The sequence below is a fragment of the Megascapheus bottae genome, chromosome 5 (assembly GCF_031878675.1).
Source record: "Megascapheus bottae isolate mThoBot1 chromosome 5, mThoBot2.hap1, whole genome shotgun sequence".
NCBI classification, from domain to species: domain Eukaryota; kingdom Metazoa; phylum Chordata; class Mammalia; order Rodentia; family Geomyidae; genus Megascapheus; species Megascapheus bottae.
The window spans coordinates 1,276,547-1,303,624 of record NC_143513.1 but is presented as its reverse complement, the minus strand read 5'-3'; the positions used below and the strand labels follow the sequence as shown (position 1 = coordinate 1,303,624).

The 27,078-nt window shown below is 47.2% G+C and overlaps 2 protein-coding genes across 2 annotated transcripts; both read left to right on the top strand.

Moving 5' to 3' along the window:
* The first annotated feature begins 6,302 nt into the window (after window positions 1–6,302).
* On the top strand, window positions 6,303–10,160 carry Tmed4 (transmembrane p24 trafficking protein 4). The gene is made up of 5 exons (XM_090332502.1): window positions 6,303–6,496; window positions 6,675–6,775; window positions 6,943–7,068; window positions 7,507–7,653; window positions 9,175–10,160. The coding sequence occupies exons 1-5, from the start codon at window positions 6,337–6,339 to the stop codon at window positions 9,322–9,324; spliced, it is 684 nt and encodes a 227-aa protein (XP_090188628.1). The 5' UTR covers window positions 6,303–6,336; the 3' UTR covers window positions 9,325–10,160.
* Window positions 10,161–12,556: 2,396 nt separating this feature from the next.
* Window positions 12,557–22,329, top strand: Ddx56 (DEAD-box helicase 56). The gene is made up of 14 exons (XM_090332501.1): window positions 12,557–12,633; window positions 12,731–12,892; window positions 13,836–13,996; window positions 14,162–14,332; window positions 14,453–14,543; window positions 15,332–15,576; window positions 16,113–16,232; window positions 16,473–16,586; window positions 16,686–16,780; window positions 17,635–17,708; window positions 17,811–17,900; window positions 20,230–20,335; window positions 21,775–21,848; window positions 22,094–22,329. The coding sequence occupies exons 1-14, from the start codon at window positions 12,574–12,576 to the stop codon at window positions 22,169–22,171; spliced, it is 1,641 nt and encodes a 546-aa protein (XP_090188627.1). The 5' UTR covers window positions 12,557–12,573; the 3' UTR covers window positions 22,172–22,329.
* The last annotated feature ends 4,749 nt before the right edge of the window (window positions 22,330–27,078 follow it).

The window sequence follows — 27,078 nt, the reverse complement described above, 5'->3', positions numbered from 1 at the left end:
TCTAGCGGCTAATTGGAGATAAGAGTCTCTCGGACTTTAGTGCGCAGGCTGGCTTTGAACAGCAATCCTCAGATCTCAGCCTCCTGAATAGCTAGGATTACAGGTGTGAGCCACCGTGCCTAGCTCAATTCCTGATTTTTCTTTTCTTTTTTTCTTTTTCTTTTCGCCATCTTGGAGATTGAATACAGGGACTGGGCCCTAAGCTTCTAGTATACTACCACTTGTGCCATAGCACCATTTCTGGCTTTTCTTGTTTATGTGGTACTCAGGAACGAATTTTGGGTTTCATTCATGCTAGGCAAGCACTCTACCACTAAGCCACATTCCCAGTCCCTACAAATGTTTTGGTAATTAATTGGAAATAAGAGTCTCAAGAAGCCGGGAGTTTGGCCTAGTGGTAGACTTTTGTGCCAGGGCTGGCTTTGAACTGTGATTCTCAGATCTCAGCCTCCTGAATACCTAGGATTACAGGTGTGAGCCACTGGTGCCCTGCTGTAAGATTCTTACCTCCAATAACCACCAGGAAACAGGAAGTGGCGCTGTGGCTCAAGTGGTAGAGAGGTAACCTTGAGCTCAGGAACTCAGGGACAGTGCACAGAGTTCAAGCTTCATGACCAACCAAATAAATAAATAAATGAAAAAGCGGTGGCTCCCGCCTGTAATCCTAGCTACTCAAGACGCTAAGATTGAGGATCAAAGTTCAAAGCCAGCCCAGGCATAAAAGGACCTGAGACTCTTATCTCCAATTAACCTATAGAAAACGGAAAGTCAGGCTTGGTTCAAGGGTAGGGTGATAGCCTTGAGCTGAAGAGCTCAGGGACAGTGCCCAGGCTGAGAGCAAGCCCCATGACAAAAAAAAAAAAAAAAAAGATTTCTCGGAGTTTGGCCTAGTGATAGAGGGCTTGCCTAGCAGGCACAAAGCCCTGGATTTGTTCTTTCAGTACCACGTACACAGAAAAAGCCAGAAATGGTGCTGTGGCTCAAGTGGTAGAGTGCTAGTCTTAAGAAATCTCAGGGACAGTGCCCAGGCCCTGAGTTCAAACCCCAGAACTGGCAAAAAAAAAATTTTTTTTAAAGGTGCCTGGTGCCCATTGCTCAAGCCTGTAATCCTACTCAGCAGACTGAGAATTGAGGATTGTGGCTCAAAGAGCCTGGGCAGAAGAGTCTATGAGACTGTGATCACCAATTAAGTAGCAAAAATCTAAAACTGGAGATGTGGTGGCTCAAATGATAGCCAGTCTGAGCAGAACAGTCAAGCAAGAGGCCCTGAGTTCAAGGCCCAGAACAAACACGAATGAACATACACACACACACACACACACACACACCCCACAGAAACTAGCATTTTGTAGCCCTAATGAAAATAACAGATGCAGATTAGACACATATACTCCGTGTAAGAACCCAGTTTTAGATATAGTTTTCAGGGAATGTAAGAACCTAGTTTTACATATAGATTTTAGACTCTCAGCCCTCTTCCCGAATTAAATGATGTAACCTGTGCTAGCCTCACTTCCTTGTCCTGAAACTCTTAAGTACCTCTGGCCTCCAGCAATATCAGCAGAATGCTGTCTGCCCAGGTCTGATCACAATGGGTAACACCCCCTTGGCTATGTGGTATTTTTGCTGTCCCGGGACAGCTGCACAGGTTCCCCTCTGCTCCTAATGGCTCCAACAGGTTACCTCATGCTCTTGCTTATGAAAATTGCCTTTGAAATTGCTCCTAATAAGGCTAGCTGCAAGTTTCATTTCTGTAAACCAGCCTGCTTACAGGCTAGATCAGAGAATGTAGAACCTCCCAGAAAGCCATGTCGAAATTACAGCCCGGGTGGAAACTGGGAATAGCAGGAACTGAAAAATCGTAAAATGAAGTAAGTAAGTCAGGCACGGTGGCTTACGCCTGTTATCCAAGCTACTCAGAAGGCTGAGATCTGAGGATCAAGGTTCAAAGTCAGTCTGGGCACAAAAGCACCTGAGACACTTTTTTTTTTTTTTTTTTTAGGTCATGGGTCTTAAACTCTGTCTGGGCGCTGTCCCTGAGCTCTTCAGCTCAAGGCTACCACCCTATCCCTAGGCCTGGGCACTGTCCCTGAGCTCTTTAGTTCAAGGCTACTGCCCTACCTTTGAGCCAAGCCCCACTTCTCCTTTTCTAGAAGTTAATTGGAGATAAGAGTCTCTGGTCCTTTTGTGACCAGGCTGGCTTTGAACCTTGATCCTCAGATCTCATCCTCCTGAGTAGCTAGGATTACAGGTGAGAGCCACCGGCTAAGGACCTGAGACTCTAACTCCAATTAATCTCTAGAAAATGGGAAGTGGGGCTTGACTCAAGGGTAGGGCAGTAGCCTTGAGCTGAAGAACTTAGGGACAGTCCAGGCTGAGTTCAAGCTCCATAACCACCCCCCACCCCCCCCCCACAAAGATAAAGGAATGAAGGAAACTGAGCTTAACTACCTTTAGCTTGTCACCAGGAAATTCCAGAAATAATCGAAAATTGAACTATCTGGAATGTGAACCTTGGTCTGCTTGATGATCGATAATGGTTACTGAAATTATGACATATACCTGAATTGTAATTGCTATCACTAACTGATAACTTCTGCTTCAGAACTTTGCTTGCCTTTTTTTTTTTTTGCCAGTCCTGGGCTTGAGCTCAGGGCCTGAGCACTGTCCTTGGACTTTCTCAAGGCTAGAGCTCTACCACTTGAGCCTCAGCACCACTTCCGATTTTTTTCTATGTATGTGGCACCGAGGAATTGAATCCAGGTCTTCGTGTATGCTAAGCAAGCACTCTACCACTAGGCCAAACTCCCGGCCCTTGCTTGCCTTCTTGCATGTACACACCACCTGAGTGTAGTTTAAGTCTTTAAAAACCCCAATGGATGGAAGGCCAGGACTGCACTCTGCTAGTGGATGTAGTCACTGTGTGGCTAATTAAAACTCCTAGCTTTGGGCTGGGAGTTTGGCCTAGTGGTAGAGTGTTCGCCTAGCTTGCACGAAAGCCTGGCTTCAATTCCTTGATACCACATACACAGAAAAAGCCAGAAGTGGTGCTGTGGCTCAAGTGGTAGAGTGCTACCCTTGAGAAAGCCCAAGGGCTCTGCTCAGACCCTGGGTCCAAGCCAGGACTAGCAAAATGAAAACAATCAAACAACTCCTAGCTTTTTTTTTTTTTTTTTTTTTGCCAGTCCTGGGCTTCAGCTCAGGGCCTGAGCACTGTCCTTGGATTTTTCTCAAGGCTAGAGCTCTACCACTTGAGTCTCAGCACCGCTTCTGGCTTTTTTCTATGTATGTGGTACTGAGCAATTGAACCCGGGTCTTCGTGCATGCTAGGCAAGTACTCCACCACTAGGCCAAACTCCCGGCCCACTCCTAGCTATTTTAACTGAGTATTGGGTGTCTATCTGTTTTCCAACATATAACCCTCAGCACTACTGACATTTTGGACTGAATAATTCTTTGCCTTGGGCTAGGGGTGGATGCCCTACAATTGTTGCAGCATCCCAGCCTCTATTCACTATCAACAGTTGTAGATTCAGTACTCTTTTCTTTCCTTTTGCCCAGTCCTACTGCTTGAATTCAGGGCCTGGGTGTTCTCCCTGGGCTTTTCTTGCTCAAGGCTAGCACTCCACTACTTGAGCAACAGCGCCCCCTCTGACTTTTCCTATTTATGTGGTACTGAGGAACTGAACCTAGGCAAGGAATCTCCCACTAAGCCACAAACACAGCCCAGATTCAGTAGTTTTGTGCAGCACACCATCTGCAGTCTAGTTGTAACAGACCCAAAATATCCTGACATTTCTAGAGTTCTTCAGATTAGGTAAAGCAAAATCACCCTGATTCAAGACCAATGGTCTAATAATTAGCAATGGTTGCTAGATATTTAGAAGAAAAACTACAGGTCAGTTTTATCTTGGACAAAATCAGGCTTGCTACCTGTGAATGGAGAGATGAATTCTAACATTATCAGAGGAGATAACCACACATTGAACCTCTCAATGTGCACTGTAGAATTAACCCTACCCATGAAGGTTTCTTGCAAAAACCAAACAAAAACCTCCAAATTAAACCTGACTCTACTCAAGCCTCTAAACAGCCATGGATCCTGGTTTTCGCCTCTGTTTCTTTCTTGTGCCATCACAGGTGCTTGAGCTCAGGATTATGTACTATCCTTGGGGCTTTTCCCTTCACAGCTGTTGCTCTATTGCTTGAACAACGCTTCCAGCTCTGCCTTTATTTTTGCTGGTTCATTGGAGAGAAGTCTTTCGGATTTGCCTGTCCAGGCTGGCTTTGAATCTCAATTTTCCAAGCTCAGCCCCCCTTAGGAACTAGGATTATAGGCATGAGCCATTAGCACAGGTCATTGATACTTTTCCAGACCTTTTTTTTTTTTTTTGGCTTAAACTCAGGGCCTCACATTTCATTTGGCTTTCTTATTCAATGATGACTAGTACTCTACCACTTGAGCCACAGCTCCAGCCCTGGATCCAGTAGCTTAAAATTATACAGATATCAAGGTCCTTTTTTTTTCCTGTCCTGTGGCTTGAATTCAGGACCTGGGCACTGTCCCTGAGCTTCTTTTGGTCAAGGCTAACACTCTATCACATGAGCCACAGCACCATTTCTGGCCTTTTCTGTTTATGGGGTACTCAGGATCAAACCCATGGCTTCATGCATGGTAGGTAAGCACTCAAAGCACTAAACCACATTCTCAGCCCCTATAACTTCTCTTAATTAAAAAAAAAAGTTAAATGATTTCAGCACTCAGGAGGCAGATGTAGGAAGATAGCAAATTCCAGGCCAGTTTAGATACGTGAGATTGTCTCAAAAAACAAAACAACAGGCCAATGAGGTGCAGGTGGCTTATGCCTATAATTCTAGCTACTTAGAAGGCTGTATGACTTGAGGATCACATTTGAAGCCAGCCCAGGCAGGAAAAGTCTGATACTCTTATTTCCAACTAAAGCACAGAAAAAGCTGGGAGTGGCACTGTGGATCAAATGGTAGAGTGCTAACACTGAGCAAAAGGAGTTTAAGGACAGCATCCAGACCCAGAGTTCAAACTTCAGGACCAACAAAACACAAAACAAGAAAACAAACAACTGGGCCAGGAGTGTAGCCTAAGTGGTAAGAGTGCTGGGTTAGCATGCATGAAGCCCTGGATTCGATTCATCCTACCACATACTAAGAAAAAGCGGAAAGTGGCATTGTGGCTCAAGTGGCAGAGCGCTAGCCTTGAGCAAGAAGTGTCCAAGGACAGTGCCCAGACCCTGAGTCGAGCCCTAGGACTGGCAAAAAACAAAACAAAACAAAAAACCCTCAATATCCCCCCCCCCAAGACACAAAACCAGTGAAAGGAACCAACTTTCCTTTGCTCTAATTTTATGTCCAATAAGTTGTTTAATCTTTTGTATCAAACAGGAGTGTGTTACTAGGCAACATAAACAGTTTCAGTGCCGCCTTGCACTTTTTTTTTTTTCCCTTTGAGAGAATAGGAGAATGGGGAGAGCTTGGGGTCAAATAACCTCAGCCTGTGTCCCCACGGGATTCTGGCAGTGGCGACAGGACTGGCAATTTCGCCTCAAGTGTGCATTCCAACAGACCAAAGTGAGCTAAACGCTTGTATCTAAAAGTCTGCGATTACATGCTCAACTCCAAATTTCCAGTCTCTGACAAAAGGGCAGGGAACACTGGCGGCCCTGGGCCTCAAGAGGCGTGTGTGTGTGGGGGGGGTCACATGCGGGGTGACCGGGCCCTCAGCTCGCATGAAGTACACGGGCTGTGCCAAAGAAGCTAGACATGCCAAGCGGTCTGTTTTCTTTGCCAGTCCTGGGCTTGAGCTCAGGGCCTGAGCACTGACCTTGGACTTTCTCAAGGCTGGAGCTCTACCACTTGAGCCTCAGCACCACTTCCGGCTTTTTCTATGTATGTGGTACCGAGGAATCCAACCTGGATCTTCGTGCGTGCTAGGCAAGCATTCTGTCACTCCTGGCCCCTCTGATTTGTTTTGGGCACTGAAGACACCACAGGAACGATTCAAGCCTTGGGCCGGAAGATCGCCGACACCCTCAGCACGGCTGAGCCCCAACATCTCCTCCGTTGGCCATCAGCCCAAAGACAGGCACCCGAGTCCCTCCCCTCGGGTTCGGGAGGCGCGCAGGCGCGGAGCGGTGAGGGCTCCGAGGGCAGGAGGGAGCCCAGAGGGACCTTGGGTTGATGCGCAGGCGCAGAACGGTGCAACCTAGCCTGCTTTGTGGTGCCGGGATCCCCTGGTTTTGGCCTGCTGCGTTGGTGCGCCGGCGCAAAGCGGCGCGCTGGAGCGCGCATGCGCACGGGGCGATGGCAGGTGCTGGGGTCCGCCGGCGACCAGCGATGGGGCGACCGGCGCTACTGTTCCTCGCGGTGTGCGCCGCGGGCGCCCATGGGCTTTACTTCCACATCGGCGAGACCGAGAAGCGCTGCTTCATCGAGGAGATCCCCGACGAGACCATGGTCATCGGTCAGGCGGGCTGAGGGTGGAGAGACCCTTTGTTTTCGCCTGGCCCTTGGAAGCGCCCCTCCTCCCAAGCCCGGCCCCCTAAACTTGGCCTGAGGGTACCCCGAGGACGCCTGGCCCCCGCCCAGCTCCCCGGGCCGCACCTCCGTGGGCCGGTCGTGACACTGTGTGTGCCCCGCAGGCAACTATCGAACCCAGATGTGGGACAAGCAGAAGGAGGTCTTCCTGCCCTCGACCCCCGGCCTGGGCATGCACGTGGAGGTGAAGGACCCGGATGGCAAGGTAAGCCTGCCCGCGGCAGAGCACTCGCGGGCCCCGGTCGGCCTCGGCCATTGCTGTTTCCTGGGAGTGTGTGTCAAGAATTTGGCCCAGAGTCAAGGATTTGGGGGACCCAAGCATGCACTTGGGGAGGTCGCTGGAGGCGGGACCTTCACTGGTGCGTGTTGCAGGTGGTACTGTCGCGGCAATACGGCTCTGAGGGTCGCTTCACGTTCACCTCCCACACTCCCGGTGACCATCAGATCTGCCTGCACTCCAACTCCACTAGGATGGCTCTCTTCGCTGGTGGAAAACTGGTAAGAGGGTTTCTCTTTTGCTCCAGCCTAGAATTTCTCAGTTCTACATTTTGATTTGTTGCCACCATCTGTGACCCTTTGTGGCACACTGTCACAGTTGAGGTGACATGTTACATGCACGCTCGTGCCAGTCCTGGGGCTTGAACTTAGGGATTGTGTGCTGTCCTTGATCTTTTGCTCAAGGCTAGCACTCTATCACTAGAGCTACAGGCCCACTTCCAGCCTTTTCCGAGTTGTTTATTTGGAGATAAGTGTCTTACGGACTTTCCTATCGAGGCTGGCTTCGAAGTGCTATCCTCAGATCTCAGCCTCTTGAGTAGCTAGGATTACAGGTGTGAGCAGGTAGCACTAGGCTATTACTCTTCTGTCCTACAACCAGTCCCATAACTGGAGCAGACAGTTGGGGCCTGACCATTCAGAAATCCCATTTCCTTGCAGCGGGTGCATCTGGATATCCAGGTTGGGGAACATGCCAATAACTATCCTGAGATTGCTGCTAAGGATAAACTAACTGAGCTGCAGCTTCGTGCTCGCCAGCTGCTTGATCAGGTGGAACAGATACAGAAGGAGCAGGATTACCAGAGGGTAAGGGCATTTATTTCCTTGTTCTTGGAGATGGTGGTTGATTTTTCTACCCACTGTGACTACTTGAAGTTTCCACTTGGAACCTTCCCTGCTTGAGCCATCAGAATGGAATAGGGGATATTACTTGCTTTTAAATTTTTGTCACTTTTATTTTTCAATGTTAGGGATGGAACCAAGGGTCTTATTTGCATGCTAGGCTATTTCAGACCCTCTTAGCCACACCCTAAGCTTTTTGTGATAAAATACACTTGACATAAAATTTTACCATTTTAATTATTGCTAAATATACCACTTTGAGGCATTAAGTAGATTCATACTGTTGTGCAATCGCAACTTATAATCTATAATCTATCTCCTGAATCTTGTCCTAGACAGAGAATTGGTACCTGTTAACCACTAACACCCCATTTCCCTCCCATAGGCTGTGATGTTTTTAGTCTCTATGATTTTGACTTCTCTTAACTGGCATTCATGGAATCATACAATAGCATCCCTTATTTTGTGTCAGTACTGGAGCTTGATCTCAGGGTCTGGGGCATTGTTCCTGAGGTTTTATTTCACAGAAGGCTAGTGCTCTACTGCTTGAGCTGCAGCTCCACTTTTGGCTTTTTGGTAGTTAATTGGAGATCGATCTCATGGACTTTCCTGTCCAGACTTGCTTGGAACTGCCATCCTCTGATCTCAACCTCCTGAGTAGCTAGGATTGCAGACATAAGCCACTGATGCCTGACTCCTCCTTAGCTTTTTTTGCTCAAGGCTGGCACACTATCACTTGAGTCACAATTCCCTTTTGTGACTATTTCATTTTACCTAACATAATGTCCCCAAGATTTATATATCAAATTTCCCTTCCCTTTTAAAGCTGAAAATTTTATTATACATATAAACATCATTTTTCTTTTTTCTTTTTCCTTGTGGTGTGCAAATTGAAGCCAGGGCTTTGTGCACGGTATGCAGGTACTCTGTTACTGAGCTACAACCCTGGCCTTCTATTTTGCCATTCATTCATTCATTCATTCATTCATTTGCCAGTCCTAAGGCTTGAACTCGGTCTAGGAGCTGTCCCTGGGCTCCTTTTGGTCAAGGCTAGTGCTCTACCACTTTGAGCTAGAGTACCACTTCCAGTTTTCTGGTGGTTAATGGAAATGTTTCAGGTCTTTCCTTTCTGGGTTAACTTTGAATCTTTATCCTCAGATCTCAACCTCTGAGTAGCTAGCTCCTGTTTTTTTTTTCTTTTTTTGTATTCAATGTATAAGCTACAGAAGAGAGAACAGTTCATAGTCTACTAATAGCTTGCCTACTTGTTCTCCTTGGGCTTTTATTTGAAATGATAGCAACATGACTTCTAACAGATGCTTATGGAGGGACAGCAGTATCCCTTCCTTGAGACAGTTTCAATGGAAAGGCTGTATTACCATAGGTAATACTTAGGAAGGTATTTGGTCTTAGAGTTGAACTGTCACACAGGAGGGACTGTTTGTCCTGTCCATGTACTGACTTTGTGTTGAATGTTCCCTGCAGTATCGTGAAGAGCGCTTTCGTCTGACCAGTGAGAGCACCAACCAGAGAGTCCTTTGGTGGTCCATCGCTCAGACTGTCATCCTCATCCTCACTGGTATCTGGCAGATGCGTCATCTCAAGAGCTTCTTTGAGGCCAAGAAGCTGGTATAAGCCTACTCTACACAGTCTTCTTTTCCCCTCAATTATTTGGTACTTTCCCCATCCAGTCCCTTTCCCACTTAGATTTGGGGGGGGGGGGAGAAGGGAAGAAATTATTATGTCGCCTTGGTATCCTGGCAACAGACTATTCAGATCAGCTACTTTTTAGCCTAGACCTCACAGAGATAGGGCAGTGGTCCAAGCTTTCAAACTCTTAGGGCTTGGGAGGAGTTGGAATTAACTCAAGACCAAGTCCTGTCTCTTTTTCCTACAGTGATTCTCACCTGTTCTCTAAGAAATGAGCAAATGACTGTTTTCTCTTTGCTTACATAGTAGGCAACTGACATGTCCTGTGAAAAAGCCCTGCCTTGTTACTCCCTGGTCACTCCTGGGTTCCCTTAATGGCTTTGTGAATGTAAATAAGGGCAAGTCTTGGCCCTAGAGAATTGAGATGTTTTTCTATATATTAGAACTATTTTTTGATAAATTATATATTTTCTTTCCTAGTTGAAGTGTTTCTGCCTGTAACTAACACCAATCCAGACCTTGTGCATTCTGTTTATTCATGGATTTTTAATAACTGTCATGGGGTCTCTCTGGATTTCAGCCCATGTTAAATTGCAGATGTTAGAAAGCCAAGCAAAGTTCTTGTAGACACTTGTGATTCCTGTTTCACACAGCCTCGGTCAGAGCTAAGATTGTGACAGAACTGGCACAGGGCAGTACACTCTTTCCCCTTCCTCTTCTCCTGAATTTTATTTAAATATGGTAAATGTTTCTTCAAGGAAATCAGATTTGGTTCTTTATACAGATTTTTTTTCCCCAATGAAATAAAACATATTGTAGTAGCTGTGTATGAGATGAAATAAACGGTTGTGGGCAGAGGGGAAGCAAAATGAGAAAGAGGAAAGATTCTTGTCCTGAACTGCCTGTGTGGATAAGTGAAGTGGACTTCAGTTCATCAGGCCTCCAAGGGCCTACCCATGGATGGGGTATTACTTAATTTTTTTCGATGGTCAACCAAGTAGACAACATGACAGCAAGGAATTGCCTGAGTAAATGAAGTAGTTGTTTTCTTAGCCTCTGAATCATAAACTTGGAACAGCTTTTATATACTTCACTCATGCCCTTCTCCTATCTAGAATTTCATACCATGAATTGCCCATTCTTGACATTTTATTTCATAAATTATATATTTATTTGAAATATTATTTATTAAATTTCTTTATCTGACCTACAGAACTAAATTCCTCCCTTGTCGTTTGTGTCCTATACTGTTCCATACATGTCTTTTTTTTTTTTTTTTTTGCCAGTCCTGGAGCTTGAACTCAGGGCCTGAGCACTGTCCTTGGGCTTTTCTCAAGGCTGGAGCTCTACCACTTGAGCCACAGCACCATTTTCAGTTTTTTCTATGTACATGGTACTGAGGAATCAAACCTCTTTCTTTGTGCATGCTAGGCAAGCACTCTACCAGTAGGCCAAACTCCTGGCCCCACAGGTGCCTACTTTTACTCTTAAGATACATGCAACTTAGTTCTATAGGCTTTTTGTTAATTTTTTTTTTTTTGGTCCAAGACTTGGATTCAATTTTTCTTTCTTTCTTTCTTTTTTTTTTGGTTGGTTGTGGGGCTTGAACTCTGGGCACTGTCCTTGAACAGTTTTGCTCAAGGCTAGTGCTCTGCCACTTGAGCCACAGCACCACTTCTAGCTTTTTCTGTGTATATGGTACACAGGAATCCGACCCAGGACTTCATGCATGCTAGGCAAGCAACTCTACCACTAAGTCACACTCCTAGCCCCTAGGATTCAAATTCTTGATCTGATGCTTTCACACTTCCAACACCTTCATTAATTTTTTGTTGTTGTTCCTGGGGCTTGAACTCAGGGCCTGGATACAGTCTCTGAACTTTTTCACTCAAGGATAGGGTCCTACCACGCTGAGCCTCAGTGCCACTTCCGGTTTTCTAGTGGTTAATTGGAGGTAAGGACTGGCCTCAAACCATGATCCTCAGTTTCAGGCTCCTCAATAGCTAAGATTACAGGCATGACCTACTAGCACCTAGCTCATTAAATAAAGAACACACATATACATACACACATACACAATATGTTTTTTTTGCCAGTTCTGAGGTTTGAACTCAGAGCCTGGGCACTGCCCCTAGCTTTTCTTCAAGGCTCTCACTTTACCACTTGAGCCACAGAGCCACTTTTGGCCTTTTCTATTTATGTGGTACTGAGGAATTGAATCCAGGGCTTCATGAATGCTAGGCAAGCACTCTATATATCACTAAGCCACATTCCCAGCCCTTATTCAAAAAAAAATATATATGGCTTTAAAATTTTTTTAAATATAAAAATACTGAATGAGGCCAGGCACGGTGGCTCATGCCTGTAATCCTAGCTACTCAGGATGCTAAGATCTGAGGATTGCGGCTCAAAGCCAGCTGGGCACAAAAGGACCTCCAATTAACCTCTAGAAAATGGGAAGTGGGGCTTGGCTCAAGGGTAGGGTGGTAGCCTGGAGCTGGTGAGCTCAGAGACAGCCCCTGCCCAGGCCCGAATTCAAGCCCCAAGACTCACCAAAACAAACCAAAAAACCCACTGTGGCCTAAAAAGTATTCCATGAAGCCCTAGAAGTCCTGGTGATTTCTCTTTAGATCCTGAAATCCTCGACCTCAATTGTGTCTCTTAATAAAGGAAAGTGGCAACCTGGCTCTGCCATCACTCAAACTGAAGAATCCATCTTGTATCTAGAAATTTCTAGAGCACGAGCTACGCAATTTAAAAAGAATATTTTCTTTTGGTGATTTCGGGGCTTGAGCTTTTTCTTTGCTGAAAGCTAGCCCTGACCTCTTGAGCCACAGTTCCATTTCTGGCCTCTTGATGGTGACCCTCAGATTACAGCCTCCGGAGTAGTTAAGGTAGATTACAGGCGCCGAGGGTTCTTAGCCCCTGCCCGTACCCCATGTAAGAAACTACCACAACCGAGTGGTTCCAAACAACACGCCACTCTCACACCCACCGTGACCTGATCTAGTAAAATCCCGCAAGGCCCAGAGGCCCCGGCCCTGCTCGAGGACCACGCCGCTCAAGGGAGCCGCCGACGCTCCACGCGCAGCCGCAGAACGTCTCCGGAAATCAAGCACACTTCCGGGAAGAAGTGCCGGCTTCCCAAAGCTGATTGGTTGGTCCTTTGTTCCGCCTCTCATAGCCTGACGTCGTTCCTCCTGCGCACGCGCGCTGTCAGTGCTTTTCAACGCCATGGCGGACCCAGAAGCTCTGGGTTTTGAACACATGGGCCTCGATGCCCGGCTTTTGCAGGTACTGGGGAGGGTTGTGGGCTCAGGGATCCTATTCGTAGAATCTCTGTTGCCGTCCTCCATGCCGCCGGAGCCTTCTTACTTCTCGTCTCTCGCAGGCTGTCGCGGATCTGGGCTGGTCGCGACCTACGCTGATTCAGGAAAAGGCTATACCTCTGGCCCTGGAAGGGAAGGACCTTCTGGCCCGGGCTCGCACAGGCTCCGGGAAGACAGCCGCTTACGCCATCCCGATGCTGCAGCAGCTGCTCCACAGGAAAGCGGTGTGTAGCCGTAGAGTCGTGGAGGGAGAATGCACGCCTCCACGGGAAGGAAGATGCTGCGTGCTCAAGGGCTCCTTGACTTTACAAGTCTTGTTGTGGCATGCGCTCAGGACTGGGCCTAATCCAGGCCTTGGTATAATCTTGAACAAACCACTATATTTCCTTTCTTATGTTAAAAGGGAACACAACTCTTTTTTCCACTTAAATAATTATTGTGAGAGTCCAGGTTTAAGTTACTTTAAAAATACGCTATTCCCATATTGCAGTTCCACAGGTTACTTTTTTTTTTTTTTCTACCCAGTCCTGGGGCTTGAACCCAGGGCCTGGGCACTGACCTGAGCCTCTCTGTGCACAAGGTAACACTATACCACTGAAGCCACAGCATCACTTCTGGCTTTTTGTTTATGTGGTACTGAGGAATCCAAACTGAGGCTTCATGCATGCTAAGCAAGCACTCTAGCACTCAGCTGTATTCCCAGCTACACAGGTTACTTACTTGTTTGTTTATGTATGTATGTATGTATGTATGCATGCATGCATGTATGTATTTATTTTTGCTTGCCCTGGGCTTAAGCTGAGGGCCTGAGCACTGTCCATGGACTTTCTCAAGGCTAGAGCTCTACCACTTGAGCCTCAGCACCACTTCCGGCTTTTTTCTATGTATGTAGTACCAAGGAATCGAACCCTGGTCTTCGTGCTTGCATGCAGGCTACCACTAGGCCAAACTCCAGGCCCCTCCACAGGTTACTTTTTAACCAAGTAATTTTTGAATGACAGTGTCTGGGGAAAGCTCTGAATTAATGTTTTGTGGTGGAATGAAGGGTTGATGTTAACACAGGTAGGTTGTTGTAATGCAATTAATGGGGCAGATTATTTGGAAGAGAGAGAAAAGTATCAGTGATATGCACTTCTGGCTGAAGTCTTGTAACTTACTGTCTAACAGACAGGTCCTGTTGTGGAACAGGCTGTGAGAGGCCTTGTTCTCGTTCCTACTAAGGAGCTGGCACGGCAAGCCCAGTCCATGATTCAGCAGTTGGCTGCCTACTGTGCTCGGGATGTGCGTGTGGCCAATGTCTCCGCTGCTGAAGACTCAGCTTCTCAGAGGTGGGTGATAGTTTCAAGGAACAAAGATACACAGAGATGTGTGATTGTGTGTGTGTGTGTGTGTGTGTGTGTGTGTGTGTGTGTGTGTGTGTAGAATGAGCTGGTCCAAGGTGAGATTTTAGTAGCTAATTTTTTTTCCTGAAAGTGTTATCTTGCTCCTGGCAGAGCTGTGCTAATGGAGAAGCCGGATGTTGTGGTGGGTACCCCATCCCGCATATTAAGCCATTTGCAGCAGGACACCTTGAAACTGCGAGACTCCTTGGAGCTACTGGTAGTGGATGAGGCTGATCTTCTTTTTTCCTTTGGCTTTGAGGAAGAGCTTAAGAGTATTCTCTGGTAAGGAAACAAGGGGAGAGTAGTTCCTGGTGGAAGCATCTATAGTAGCCACTTGAGACTGAAGAGGAATTCATAGAAGCTCACTCTTTACTGGCACCTAACTGGGTTGTTTTCTTTCAGTCACTTACCCCGGATTTACCAGGCTTTCCTCATGTCAGCTACTTTTAATGAGGATGTACAAGCACTGAAGGAGTTGGTTCTACACAATCCGGTAAGAGGCGCTGAGGGACAGTCTGGAGCTATATTAGGTACAGATCTTCAGAGGACTTTGTCTTTTTTACCAAGCCTTTGGTGTTTTGAGTGGAACTATTATCACTGGATATTTCATCTCTGGTTGTAAGGCATCAAAAGCCAGTGATCTAAAACTATTCTATTTCTAAAGGGCCTCAATTCAAACTACTTTGCCTGAAAGCCTAGCCTATCTCCTAGAGAGTGCTTTGAGGTGTATAGCTAAAACTGTAAGGCCAAAGTTTTCCTCTGAAATAACTTTTCAGAAAATCTATTGCTATTGGTCTTCCTTATGCAACATAGTTGTTTGTCCAAATTTTCCTTTACCCATATGTGCATTATATATACTTTCTGTACATCACGGTATTTAGGGAACTTCCTATTTCTCTCTCTTTTTTCTGCTGGTCCTGGGGCCTGAATTCAAGACCTAGATGCTGTCCTAGAGTCTCTAGCACTCAAGGCCAACTCTCCACCACTTGATCCACACTTGGGGCTTGTTCTGAGTAGCTTATTGGACTTTCTCCTGTGCCTGAGCCTGATTTGAACCATGATCCTCATATTTCAACCTCTTGATTAGTTAGGTTTACAGGAATAAGCCACTAGTGCTCAACTTGGCACTTTATATTTCTTAGGCTATAAAATGGAGGGATTGGGTGCTCCACAAATCCTAAAAGATCTGCCTGCTCTACACTGAATTGTGCTTTGGATGGCAAGACAATAGCCCCAGCATCTTCTCTTTTTCTCCTGACCACAGGCCTCTCTTTTCCCCAGGTTACTCTCAAGTTACAGGAGTCTCAGCTTCCAGGGCCAGACCAATTACAGCAATTTCAGGTGATCTGCGAGACTGAAGAAGATAAATTCCTCTTGCTCTATGCCCTGCTCAAACTGTCGTTAATTCGGGGAAAGTCCCTGCTGTTTGTCAACACTTTAGAGCGGGGTTATCGGCTTCGCTTATTCTTGGAACAGTTCAGCATCCCCTCCTGCGTGCTGAATGGAGAACTCCCCCTGCGCTCAAGGTCTGAAATAGTTTGCTAGCAGTAAGTTAATGATAAATAGCAAGAAGACCCAGTTAATGTTTCTATAATCTTTCTTTCGTTTTTATTTTTATTTTTGTGCCAGTACTGGCTTTTCAACTCAGGGTCTGGGCTCTGTCCCTAAGCTTTTTCACTCAAGGCTAGCACTTTACCATTTAAGCTACAACTCCTCTTCTGGCTTTTTGATGGTCAAGTGGAGATAAGAGGGTCACAGCCTGGGCTGGCTTCAAACCTTGACCTCAGCTTCCTGAGTATCTCAGATTACAGGTGTGAGCTACCAGTACCTGGCTGATATCCTTATTTCTTCAGCAGTTAGTAGAGGCCAGGCTCTGAATATAATTGATTATTTCTCACAACTTTGAAGTACATAACATTACACCCATTTTCACCTGAAGTAAGTCGAGTGAAAGCAATTAACAGAAGGAAAAAGGAGAAGAAACAACAGTTATCGGGTGGTGCTAAATATGGGAGGCGCCTCCATTGTGCTCTGCCGAGCTAACCTCTCTGTTTGGCTGCAGATGCCACATCATCTCACAGTTCAACCAAGGCTTCTATGATTGTGTCATAGCAACAGATGTTGAAGTCCTGGGGGCCCCAGCCAAAGACAAGCGGCAGGGCCGACGGTCCAAAGGAGATAAGTGAGTCCAAGTTTCTCTCCTTGCCTCAGCTGCCCCAGAGCTAAGATCACAGCAAGGATTTGATCATGTTTCCTTGACAGACCAACTGAAGATAACCTAACTCCTGGATTAGTTCTGATATAGAATTGTCCAGAAGGTGTCAGGTCTTGTCTTCAGACTTAGTTTAAAGGCATTTTTGCTGATTAAGCTTGAGAACACCTTCCTAGAGAAAAAGAGTCTGACATGGAGTTAATTCCACAGGGCTTCTGATCCGGAGGCAGGTGTGGCCCGCGGCATAGATTTCCACCATGTATCTGCTGTGCTCAACTTCGATCTTCCTCCCACCCCTGAGGCCTACATCCATCGAGCTGGCAGGTAGGAGGGAGGAAGTATGTTGCGCGTGCTGGCAGAGGTAGAATGGGCTGGACAGAGTCTACAGGCCAGAGATGCAGGCTAAGTCTTCTTCCTTTGTAGAACAGCACGAGCCAACAACCCAGGCATTGTATTGACCTTTGTGCTACCCACAGAGCAGTCCCACTTGAGCAAGATTGAGGAACTTCTTCGTGGAGGTAAGAGCCCTGGTTTTCATGGCCACAGGCCTGGGTCAGGGCCAGAGTTTGGCTGTAACATTTTAAAACCCATGGTGATGGGCCAGGAGTTTGGCCTACTGGTAAAGTGCTTGCCTAGCATGCACAAAGACCCAGATTCGATTCCTGGGTACCACATACATAGAAAAGGCTGGAAATGGTGCTATGGCTCAAGTGGTAGAGCTCTAGCCTTGAGAAAGCCCAAGGACAGTGTGCAGGCCCTGAGTTCAAGCCCTCAGGACTGGCAAAAAGAAAGAAAAGTACAATGGCTGAGCACAGTGACACACACCTGTCATCCCCAAAGAACATTCCTTTTTGTGCAATCACAAATTGGATTGCAGCTGAGGTCAGCCCAAGCCTAAAATGAAGCACTATCTTGCGAATAATAAATGTAAGATGGGGCTAGTAGAGTTGCTCAAGTGGTAGAGTACTTGCTTAGCCATCTCAAGGCACTGAGTTCAAACCATAGTACTACCACCAAAAACAAAAGTCCATAATAGTAATAGAAGGTCACACCCTCATTTATCCCTGTGTGGCACATAGTGTCTCCAAGTCTATTACCTGCCTTTTGGTCAAGGAGTGGCCAACTGGACAGCCTCTGTCTGGCTTGTGTAGTATCTCACTCCAAGGCACTTGATGTGTCTGGACTGGAATGTGCCATCATTGTAGGAGCCAGAGGGAGAGGAGTGAGTCCTGGGACTAAGGAATGTGCTGGCACATGGCTTGGGGACCCACACTTTCTGCTTGTGGTCACAATGCAGTGATGCTGAGTGTTCGGCATCTTAGAGAAATAGTGAGTTTGACATCTCACAGCTTTGCTTGCTCTTCCTTCCCAGAGAGTGAGGCCCCCATCTTCCTTCCCTATCAGTTCCGGATGGAGGAGATTGAGGGCTTCCGCTATCGCTGCAGGGTAAGCTGGGGGTAGAGTGTCAGTGATCACACCCCCTTGCTGAGCACCCCAGGGTAAAGGACAGGGTGGCCTGGCCAGTTGACTTTCAGTGTCTGTCTGCAGGATGCCATGCGCTCCGTGACGAAACAGGCCATCCGTGAGGCAAGGTTGAAGGAGATCAAAGAGGAGCTTCTGCACTCAGAGAAGCTCAAGGTGAGGTGATGTGGAAGGGATGGGAGACCCAGCTTAGGAGGCTGCCGGAACTCTCTCTGTGGTTCGTGGCTAAGAACTGGGCTGGGTGCCAGATCCTAGCACGGATGGAGAGGAAACTGGCTAAGTGGAGAATTGGTATAACTTAGAGGTAGTACAGAATTTCACCTTTTTTTTTTTGCCAGTTCTGGGACTTGAACTCAGGACCTGAGCACTCTCCTTGGGCTTTCTCAGGTTATAGCTCTACCATTTGAGCCACAGCACCACTTCAGGCTTTTACTGTGTACTGGTACTGAGGAATTAAACCTGGGTCTTTGTGCATGCTAGGCATGCGCTCTACCACTAGACCAGACTCCCGGCTCAAATTCTTTCAGTATGTATGTACATTTTTTTTTTTTTTTTTTGCCAGTCCTGGGCTTGAGGTCAGGGCCTGAGCCCTGTCCTTGGACTTTCTCAAGGCTAGCACTCTACCACACTTGAGCCTCAGCACCATTTCCAGCTTTTGTCTATGTATGTGGTACCAAGGAATCGAACCTGGGTCTTCGTGCATGCTAGGCAAGCACTTTAACCACTAGGCCAAACTCCCGGCCTGTATGTACATATTTTTTATTTTTGTTTTTTTTTTTGCCAGTCCTGGGTTTGAGCTCAGGCCCTGAAAACTGTCCTTGGCTTTCTCAAGGCTAGAGCTCTACCACTTGAGCCATAGCACCCCTTCTGGCTTTTTCTCTGTATGTGTTATGGAGGAATCGAACCTGGGTCTTCGTGCATGCTAGGCAAGCACCCTACAACTAGGCCAAACTCTGACCCTGGCTCAAATTCTTTTTGGATGCTAGTATCTCAAGATTATAATACTACTATTCAGGAGGCTGAGATCTGAGGTTTGAGGTTCAAAGCCAGCCAAGGTAGGGAAGTGTGAGAGACTCTTTAACTCCAAATACCATGAAAAAGGCAGAAGTGAATCTGTAGCTCAAGTGATAGAGCTCCAGTCTTGAATGAAAAACTTAACGGGTACTGCCTAGGCTCTGAGTTCAAGCCCCTGTAGTGGCACAAAAAATCTGGCAGGTTTATCTGGTGCCATGGCTCATGCCTGTAATCTTAGGTACTCAGGAGGCTGAGATCTGAGGATTGTGGTTCAAAGCTAGCCCGAGTAATCATTAGAAAATGGGAAGCGGTGCTGTGGCTCAAGGGGTAAGGTGGTAACCTTGAGCTGAAGAGCTCCTGGCAACGCGTAGGCCCAGAGTCCAAGCCCAGGATCTGACAAGACAAAAAAATAAAAAAGCTGGGCTCAGTGTCTCATCCCTTATAATCCTAGCTGCTCTGGAGACTGAGATCTTAGGATCAAAGCCAACCTAGGCACTAAAGGACCTGAGACTCTTATCTCCAATTAACCTCTAGAAAACGGGAAGTGGGGCTGGGGCTGTGACTCAAGGGTAGGGTGGTAGCCTTGAGCTGAAGAGCTCAGGGACAGCACTCAGGCTGAGTTCGAGCCCTATGACCCACAAAAAGAGCACGTCAGGTTTTCACAGTTACATGTATACCCATACTCATTGTATTAGCTGGGAGCTAAAAGATGTCCTGAGTCCTCAATAGGGGTTTACCAGAAAGAGCACAGAGGCAGCCTTAGCCAGAATTTACACAGAAAGAATGGGGGTGGGGTGCAATCTAAGATGATACCAAGTGAGAACAACTGGGTGCTGCTGTTTGTGGCATGAGCAGAGTGGACATGCCATAGTCATAGATGTTCTTATATGTGTGCAGGGCTCAGTAACTAGCATTCTACTACCTCTGGGCTGGGAGAATGACAAGAAGAATGCCTTTTAAAATCAAAACCATGGTAGTATATTTTCCTCTCAAATTTCACTTTGAAAAATGAAAAAAAAGTTCTAGCCATGTGCTGGTGGCTCACAGCTGTAATCCTAGCTACTCAGGAGGCTGAGATCTGAGGATTGTGGTTTGAAGCCAGCCCGGGCAGATAAATCTGTGAGACTTTTTTTTTTTTTTTGGCCAGTCCTGGGGCTTGAACTCAGGGCCTAGGTACTGTTCTTGGGCTTTTCTCAAGGCTAGCCTTCTATTCTTTAGCCACAGCACCACTTCCCGGCTTTCTCTGGGTATGTGGTACCAAGGAATCAAACCCAGGACTTTGTACATGCTAGCCAAATACTTTGCCAGTACACTATGCTCTTGGCTCCTTCATGAGACTCAACTACCACAAGTGGTGTTACTCAAGTTGTAGAGTGCTAACCTTGAGAAAAAGAATCCCAGGGACAGCATCCAGGATCTTTGAGTTCAAGCACCGAAGTGCTGACTGCTAAGATCTCTCTCTCCCTGTCAGACATACTTTGAAGACAACCCCAGGGATCTCCAGCTGCTGCGCCACGACCTGCCTTTGCACCCTGCAGTGGTGAAGCCACACCTGAGCAATGTCCCAGAGTACTTGGGTGAGTGTCATTACAGGGCCAGGGTGATGGGCTGGGGGAGAGGACCACTGAGTTCTTGCCTTGTGATTGATTAGGGAAGCTAGGACAAGGGCAGGACCTGGCTCCCCCCCCACCAGCCCAATGCAGCCTGCATGGGCAGAAACACACCTTCCTGGAGGTAGGTCCACCCCACCCACAGAGGATCTGTGATGTGGAAACCTATCCTGGGGTGGAGCCCAGTAGTCTCCAGATGTTGGCTGAGTGATAGTGTTTCCTTTTTGTCTTGTTTGTTCCTTTTTATGCCTTTGGGAGGTAAGGGGTGGGGGGAGAGTGAACAAATGCAGCAGTGGTGCTCACTAGACACTGTTGAAAATGAACTATACAACTTGGGGGTGGGAATGAGATGGAGTACAGGGAAGTAGTTACATTGTGCAAAAAAATGTAGTCTACCTGATTTATGCAGCTGTAACATCTCTGTCCATCATTATTTTTCTTTTCTTTCTTTCTTTTTTTTTTTTTTTTTTTTTTGCTAATCCTGGGGCTTGAACTCAGAACCTGAGCACTGCCTAAGGGCTTTCCTGATTGCTAGTGCTCTATCACTTGAGCCACAGTACCATTTCCAATTTTTCTATGTATGTGGTACAGGAATTGAACACAGGTCTTCGTGCATGCTAGGCAAGCATTCTACCACTAGGCCAAACTCCTGGTCCTGTCCATCACTTTTATAATGACAATAAAAAAATTTTGGGGGCCGGGTGTTTGGCCTAGTGGTAGAGTGCTTGCTTAGCATGCACGAAGACTTGGGTTCGATTCCTTGGTACCACATACATAGAAAAAGCCGGAAGTGGTGCTGAGGCTCAAGTGGTAGAGCTCTAGCCTTGAGAAAAAAATCCAAGGAAAGCGCTCAGGCCCTGAGCTTAAGCTCAGGACTGGCAAAAAAAATTAAAAAAAAAAAAATATATATATATATATATATATATATATATGAAAAAAGATTGAAGGGGCTAGGGATTGGTGCTCATACTTGAAATTCTAGCTACTCAGGAGAATGAGATCTGAGAACTATGGTTTAAAGCCAGTCTGGACAGGAAGGTCTATGAGATCTCTCTCTCTCTCTTTTTTTTTTTTTTTGGTCAGTCATGGGACTTGAACTAGGGTCTTGGCACTGTCCCTGAGCTCCTTTGCCCAAGGCTAGTGCTTTATGGCTTTGAGCCACAGTGCTACTTTCAGTTTTCTGGTGGCTAATTGGGTGGTTTTGAACTACAGTCCTCCGATCTCAGCTGTTTACAGCTAGGATTACAGGTGTGAGCCACTGGTGCCCATCTGTCTGTGAGCTATGGAAGGCTTGTGGGGGACCCCTCATGGTTGTAGGACAAAGGCTTATGGAGCAGGGGTGGCAGTGGGGCTAGAACTTGAGAGTATGGGGTAAGGATGCCAATAATGCCCCGCATCTCTTCCAGTCCCTGCCCCTCTTCGTGGCTTCATACAGCCTCGCAAGAGGCGGAAGAAGCCGTCCTCCATTAGGAAGGCTAAGGTAGGTCTGGGACCACCTTGGGTGTCCCTAGGAAATAAAGGTGCCTTGCTCTCAGGAGGGGGTAAGACTTCCAGGAGCCAGCGTTTGAGCTGGAGGTACTTCCATGACTGCAAGGCAGGCCCTGCCTGGCCTCTGGCTGTCCTCCCTCAGATAGCCTCATTGGCTCATGGTGCAGGGACCCTGCAAGTGCCAGCACCATCCACTCTGTCTTATTTTCCAAATAACCCACACATTTGTCTTTATAGAAGGCGAAGAGCCAGAATCCACTGCGCAGCTTTAAGCACAAAGAAAAGAAACCCAGACCCACAGCAGCGCCCTCCTGAGGTTGTTTCTTGGCCTGGACAGCCAAGAACTTACACACAGGCCCACCTGGTGCTGCACCTGGACAGACAGAAATCTGGGGTGCAGTGCTGAGCCCTCCGTCTCCTTGGCACTCAGCGCTATCTTGCCTGATAACAGAATAAAGGTTCCAGTTGGCCCAGGTGATGCCTCTGGCCTGTTGGAAGATACTGTTTCAGCATATCTCTGGAATTGGAAGACTTCTAGAACATGGCAGTTCCTGGCCCTGCTGCTGTATGTGGTGTTGCATGTGGCCTGCCGAGGTTAGCTGGGCGAAATTGACCCCAGGACAGCTCTGAGAAGCCTACGCAGTCTGGGGCTATGGGTGGCCCAGGGCTTCAGCCCAGCTCCTACAGGCCCTACTATCTAGATCAGGTTGACCAGTGTGCCTCCAACACAGGGACACAACAATGCAGGGGGAAGAGTTGCCCCTCCTCAGAAGAGCTGAACAGCTTGTATCTGTTTCAGATGCACAAGTAGTGTAACATGTACACACAATTCACACACATCCCACACAGGGTCTTCTCCCATTTCCTGGTGTGCGCAGCTAGCTTCCCCCTCAGGCCTGAATGCTGTGTCTGGGAGCTCTCTGGACAGGCTGCCTCACCCAGCCCTACGGGAAGGTCTGGGGCAGTGGCTGCTTTACATTTGGTACCTTGTCCATGCCTGCTGAAACATGGTACACACACTATTCCCTCGATTTTTGTCACCTTGTTACTATTACTTAAGTTGTCCTACTGAGGGCTTGTGTCTTAGAACCACTGCCATGGAGAGGACAGCTTTCTCCAGGGAGACTTTTGTCTGTCTGAAGGAGCTGGATGAGTATAGAAGCGGCATTCTGCTGTGGTTTCAGTGGGGTCGGCCAAGGCTCCACCAGAGCTGAGAAGGCCTGGTATGTGGCAGTTGTTATGTGGCCTGCATGTCTGCCTCAGCTGGATCAAACTTCTGACAGCAGTCTAAGGCCTGACTTTCTTCTGTTAGGGGGTTGCCTTTAGGAAACTTGTAATCACAAAATATTTCTCTACCACTCAGCGGTGTCAATCTTTTCAAAGGTCCTTTGACAGTATTTACACACAGGAATACTTTTCTCAAGAACACAGGGACCATGCTTTTGAAAATACAGTCTTCTATGAAGATGATTGAGAGCCTGAGGTCTTTTAAGACTAGCACTCTACCACTTTGAGGACACAGCTCCCTATCTTATTTTTTTTTTGCCAGTCCTAAGGCTTGAACTCAGAGCCTGTGCATTTGTCCTTGGGCTTTCTCAAGGCATGTGCTCTAGCACTTGAGCCACAGCACCGCATCTGGCCTTTTCTGTGTATGTAGTACAGAGGAAGTGAACCCAGGGCTTTGTGCATGCTAGGCAAGCACTGTACCGCTAGGCATGATCCTGGCTGCCACGTCTGGTTTTCTGGTGATTAATTGGAGGTAAGAATCTCACAGACTTTCCTGCCCAGGCTGGCTTTTTTACCTTGATTCTCAGCATTCAGCTTCCTGAGTAGCTAGGATTACAGACTTGAGCCATTAGCACCTGGCTTCCAGTTTACAGTACCCTTTGGGGAGGCTGTTCTTATTTTCTGGGTGGGATTACTGAGGTTCAGAAATTTTCTGGTGAATGAGGTCACAGAGCAGGTGAGATTGACCAGGGTTTGGAGTTGACATGTCCAGTAGGGTAGAGGGCCACTTGGCCAGGCTGTCTAGCTGTTGTAGTAACATGCTATTGGTTGCTCCTACCACATGGGGGCAGTGTGGACACAGGATCTTGGATCAGCCTGTGTCTTATGGTCAGCAGATCCTATGCATGAGGTCTGAATTGGCAGGGCAGTGGAAAGAATGGGATGAGCTTCATACCCCAGCTATGGGAGGAAATAGGCACATAGGGTTCACAGGGCTGCCTGTTAGATTCAGTCTGAATGAAGCCTGTTCCTTTATCATGCAAACATGCCCAGTACTCCAGCCAGGTCTTCCATGAGGAGCGCATGACCTCAGCACTGGAGTAGGCCCATGGTCCTGGAGTGGAAGCGGCTGCTTGGAGTTGGGGTGTTGGAGGCTGGAGGTTTTACAGAGCAGTAGAGAAGCCCAGACAGCCTAGGCTGCAGAGGCCTCAGGGAAGGAGCAGTTAAGTGACATCCTTGTCCCAAGTTGGTCCAACTTTCCTCATACCCAAGTTTGGATGGTGAACCTGTGTGCCTGGGCCATGCCCAGGGTAAACAAGGCAGACTGCATGCAGGGATATCATATGGACCGCAGTGCCCCGCTGACATGGAGGTGGAAATTAGTCTTGGAGACCAGACTTGGTCATGCTGGGAAGCCCAGGATACTGCAGTTATCATCTGGTTGGAGTGGATGCTGGCTTCCTTGAGGAGAAGGGTTTGAGATGAGACAGGAGGGTGGGAAGAGAGAGCTAGCTGCATATGAAAATTGCCTGTGTAGAAGGGAGCCCAGCACATTTGAAGTTGGGAAGACTGGTTTTCATCAAAGCATGATGACCTGTGACAATATAACCCAGTCAGAAGAAGGAGGTGTAGCTTAGTGGTAGGGTGCTTGCCTAATATGCATGAAGCCCTGGGTTCCATTCCTCAGTACCACATACACAGAAAAAGCCAGAAATGGTGCTGTGGCTCAAGTGGTAGAGTGCTAGTGTTGAGAGAAAGAGAGAGGCAGTTCAGTGACTGCCTAGGTAGGCCCTGAGTTCAAGCCTCAGAAATGGGGAAAAAAAACTGATGAGTATGGTGGCTTAGCCTGTAATCCTAACTACTTAAGAGGCTGAGATCTGAGGATCAAGGTTCAAAGCCAGCCTAGGCACAAAAGGACCTGATACTCTTTATCTCCAGTTAACCTCTAGAAAACGGAATTGGGGCTTAGCTCAAGGGTAGGGCAGTAGCCTGGAGCTGAAGAGCTCTGGCCCAGGGGTAGGGTGAGAGCCTTGAGCTGAAGAGCTCAAGGAGAGCACCTAGGCAGAGTTAAAGCCCCATGACCCACCAAAAAATAAAAAAAAAGCAAGAGGGCTTGGAAAAAATCTTGGCTTTTAAGTGGAACATTTGATCAGATAGGGAAGGTAGTGTGGGAACAAGGTGTGTCTAGAAACCTCTGGACTTTAGGATGTGGAAGGAGCAGATTGGTTCCACCTACTAATTGTCTGCCCCGAATGCCAAGGATCAATGACTCAGCTTTTGGGGAATTCCTTTAGGGACTTTGACCCTCAGGGTTGGTGTCTCCAAAAGGAAAGGATCATAAAGAATTTCCATCCAGGGGCTGGTGATGTGGCTTAGCAGTAGAGTGCTTGCCTCATATGCATGAAGCCCTGGATTCAGTTCCTCAGTACCACATACACAGAAAAAGCCAGAAATGTTGCTGTGGTCCAAGTGGTAGAGTGCTAGCCTTTCCTAGAGTGGAAAGCCCAAGGACAGTGCTCAGGCTCTGAGTCCAAGCCCCAGGACTGGCCAAAAAAAAGCTGAAAAAGCTTTGAGAAGACAAAACATCTTCACTGGGCTTTTCAGGACTGATGTGAAATCCCAGTGACCTAGCACTGGATGTATGAGGCACTGTTATGGTTCGGGCACCAGTTAGGGTGCCATTTAGGGTCCAACACTGTGCCAACACACCTGCCTGCCTCTTTTTTTGGGGGGGGGGTGGTCATTAAGCTTGAACTCTGGGCCTGAACCCTGTTCCTGAGCTCTTCAGTTCAAAGCTAGTGCTCTACCACTTGAGCCACAGTGCTACTTCCTGGTTTTTGGTGGTTAATTGGAGATAAGAGTCTCATGGACTCATGGGCTGGTTTTGTACTGCGATCCTCAAATCTCAGCCTCCTGAGTAGCTAGGATTATGGGTGTGAGCCCTCAGCTCCCTGCTTGCCTCTTGAATGAACCCCCACCCAATGTCTCAGAACTCCTGGGCACACTGAATCACATCAGAATCCTCTAAAACACGGGTACTTGGGGCTAGAAATAATCTGATTTGTAGTAGAGCGCTTGCCTGCTGTGCCTCAGGCCATGAATTCTCTCCCTAGTACCACAAACTAAAGCAAACAAGGATATTTTTGTGCAGGCAGAGCTTGGGATTCCACATTGCCTGCCAGCTCCTAGATGGAGCCCATCCTGCTGGTCCCCTGACCACAAAAGAAGGTCTACCACAGACAGCCGCCTTACAGGTTGGCAAATAGGCTTGGAATAAGTAGGCAACTCCAGATCACCAGTCATCTAAGTGGTGGCAAGGGGAGTTTGCTTGTAGGACTCCAATCTGGAAAGTGGGGTGGGCGTCCTAAGTTCAAATCTGTTATGAAACTGTCATTACAGCCCCTTTCCCTTCCTATGACAGGGAAAGTATGGACATTCAGATCGATGAAAATTCTGATAGGATTTTGTGGAATAATCACCTAAACTAGTGATGCTAGGAGGAGGCCTCTAGCTGGCCCTTGATACTGTTTTTGACCTCACAAGAAGGAATTGTAGTATATAAGACAGAAGCCAAGAAAATTGCAAGCCCCAGCAAAATGAGAATGTTGGGAGTGTAACTAAACTAGTAGAGTATCAACTAAGCCAGCCAGCTGAGCAAATATGAGGACTGCGTTCAAATCATAGTACTGGGGTGGGGGGAAGCATATTGGGCTGGCACTTGTGGCTCATGCTTCTAATCCTAGCTATTCAGGAAGGTGAGATCTGAGAAGCAAGTTTCCAAGCCAGCCTGGGCAAGAAAGTCCATGAATAGAGCTGTGGTTGAAGTGGGAGAGCATCAGGGGGCCCTTGAACAAAAAAAGCTAAGGGACTGCGTGTAAAATAAGGAACTACACATAAAATCCAATTTGGGGACAGGCATGGAAAGAAGAATGGTGGGCAAGTACAATCATAATACTTAGTATACGTCCATGAAAATAGAACCTGGTACTTTGAAG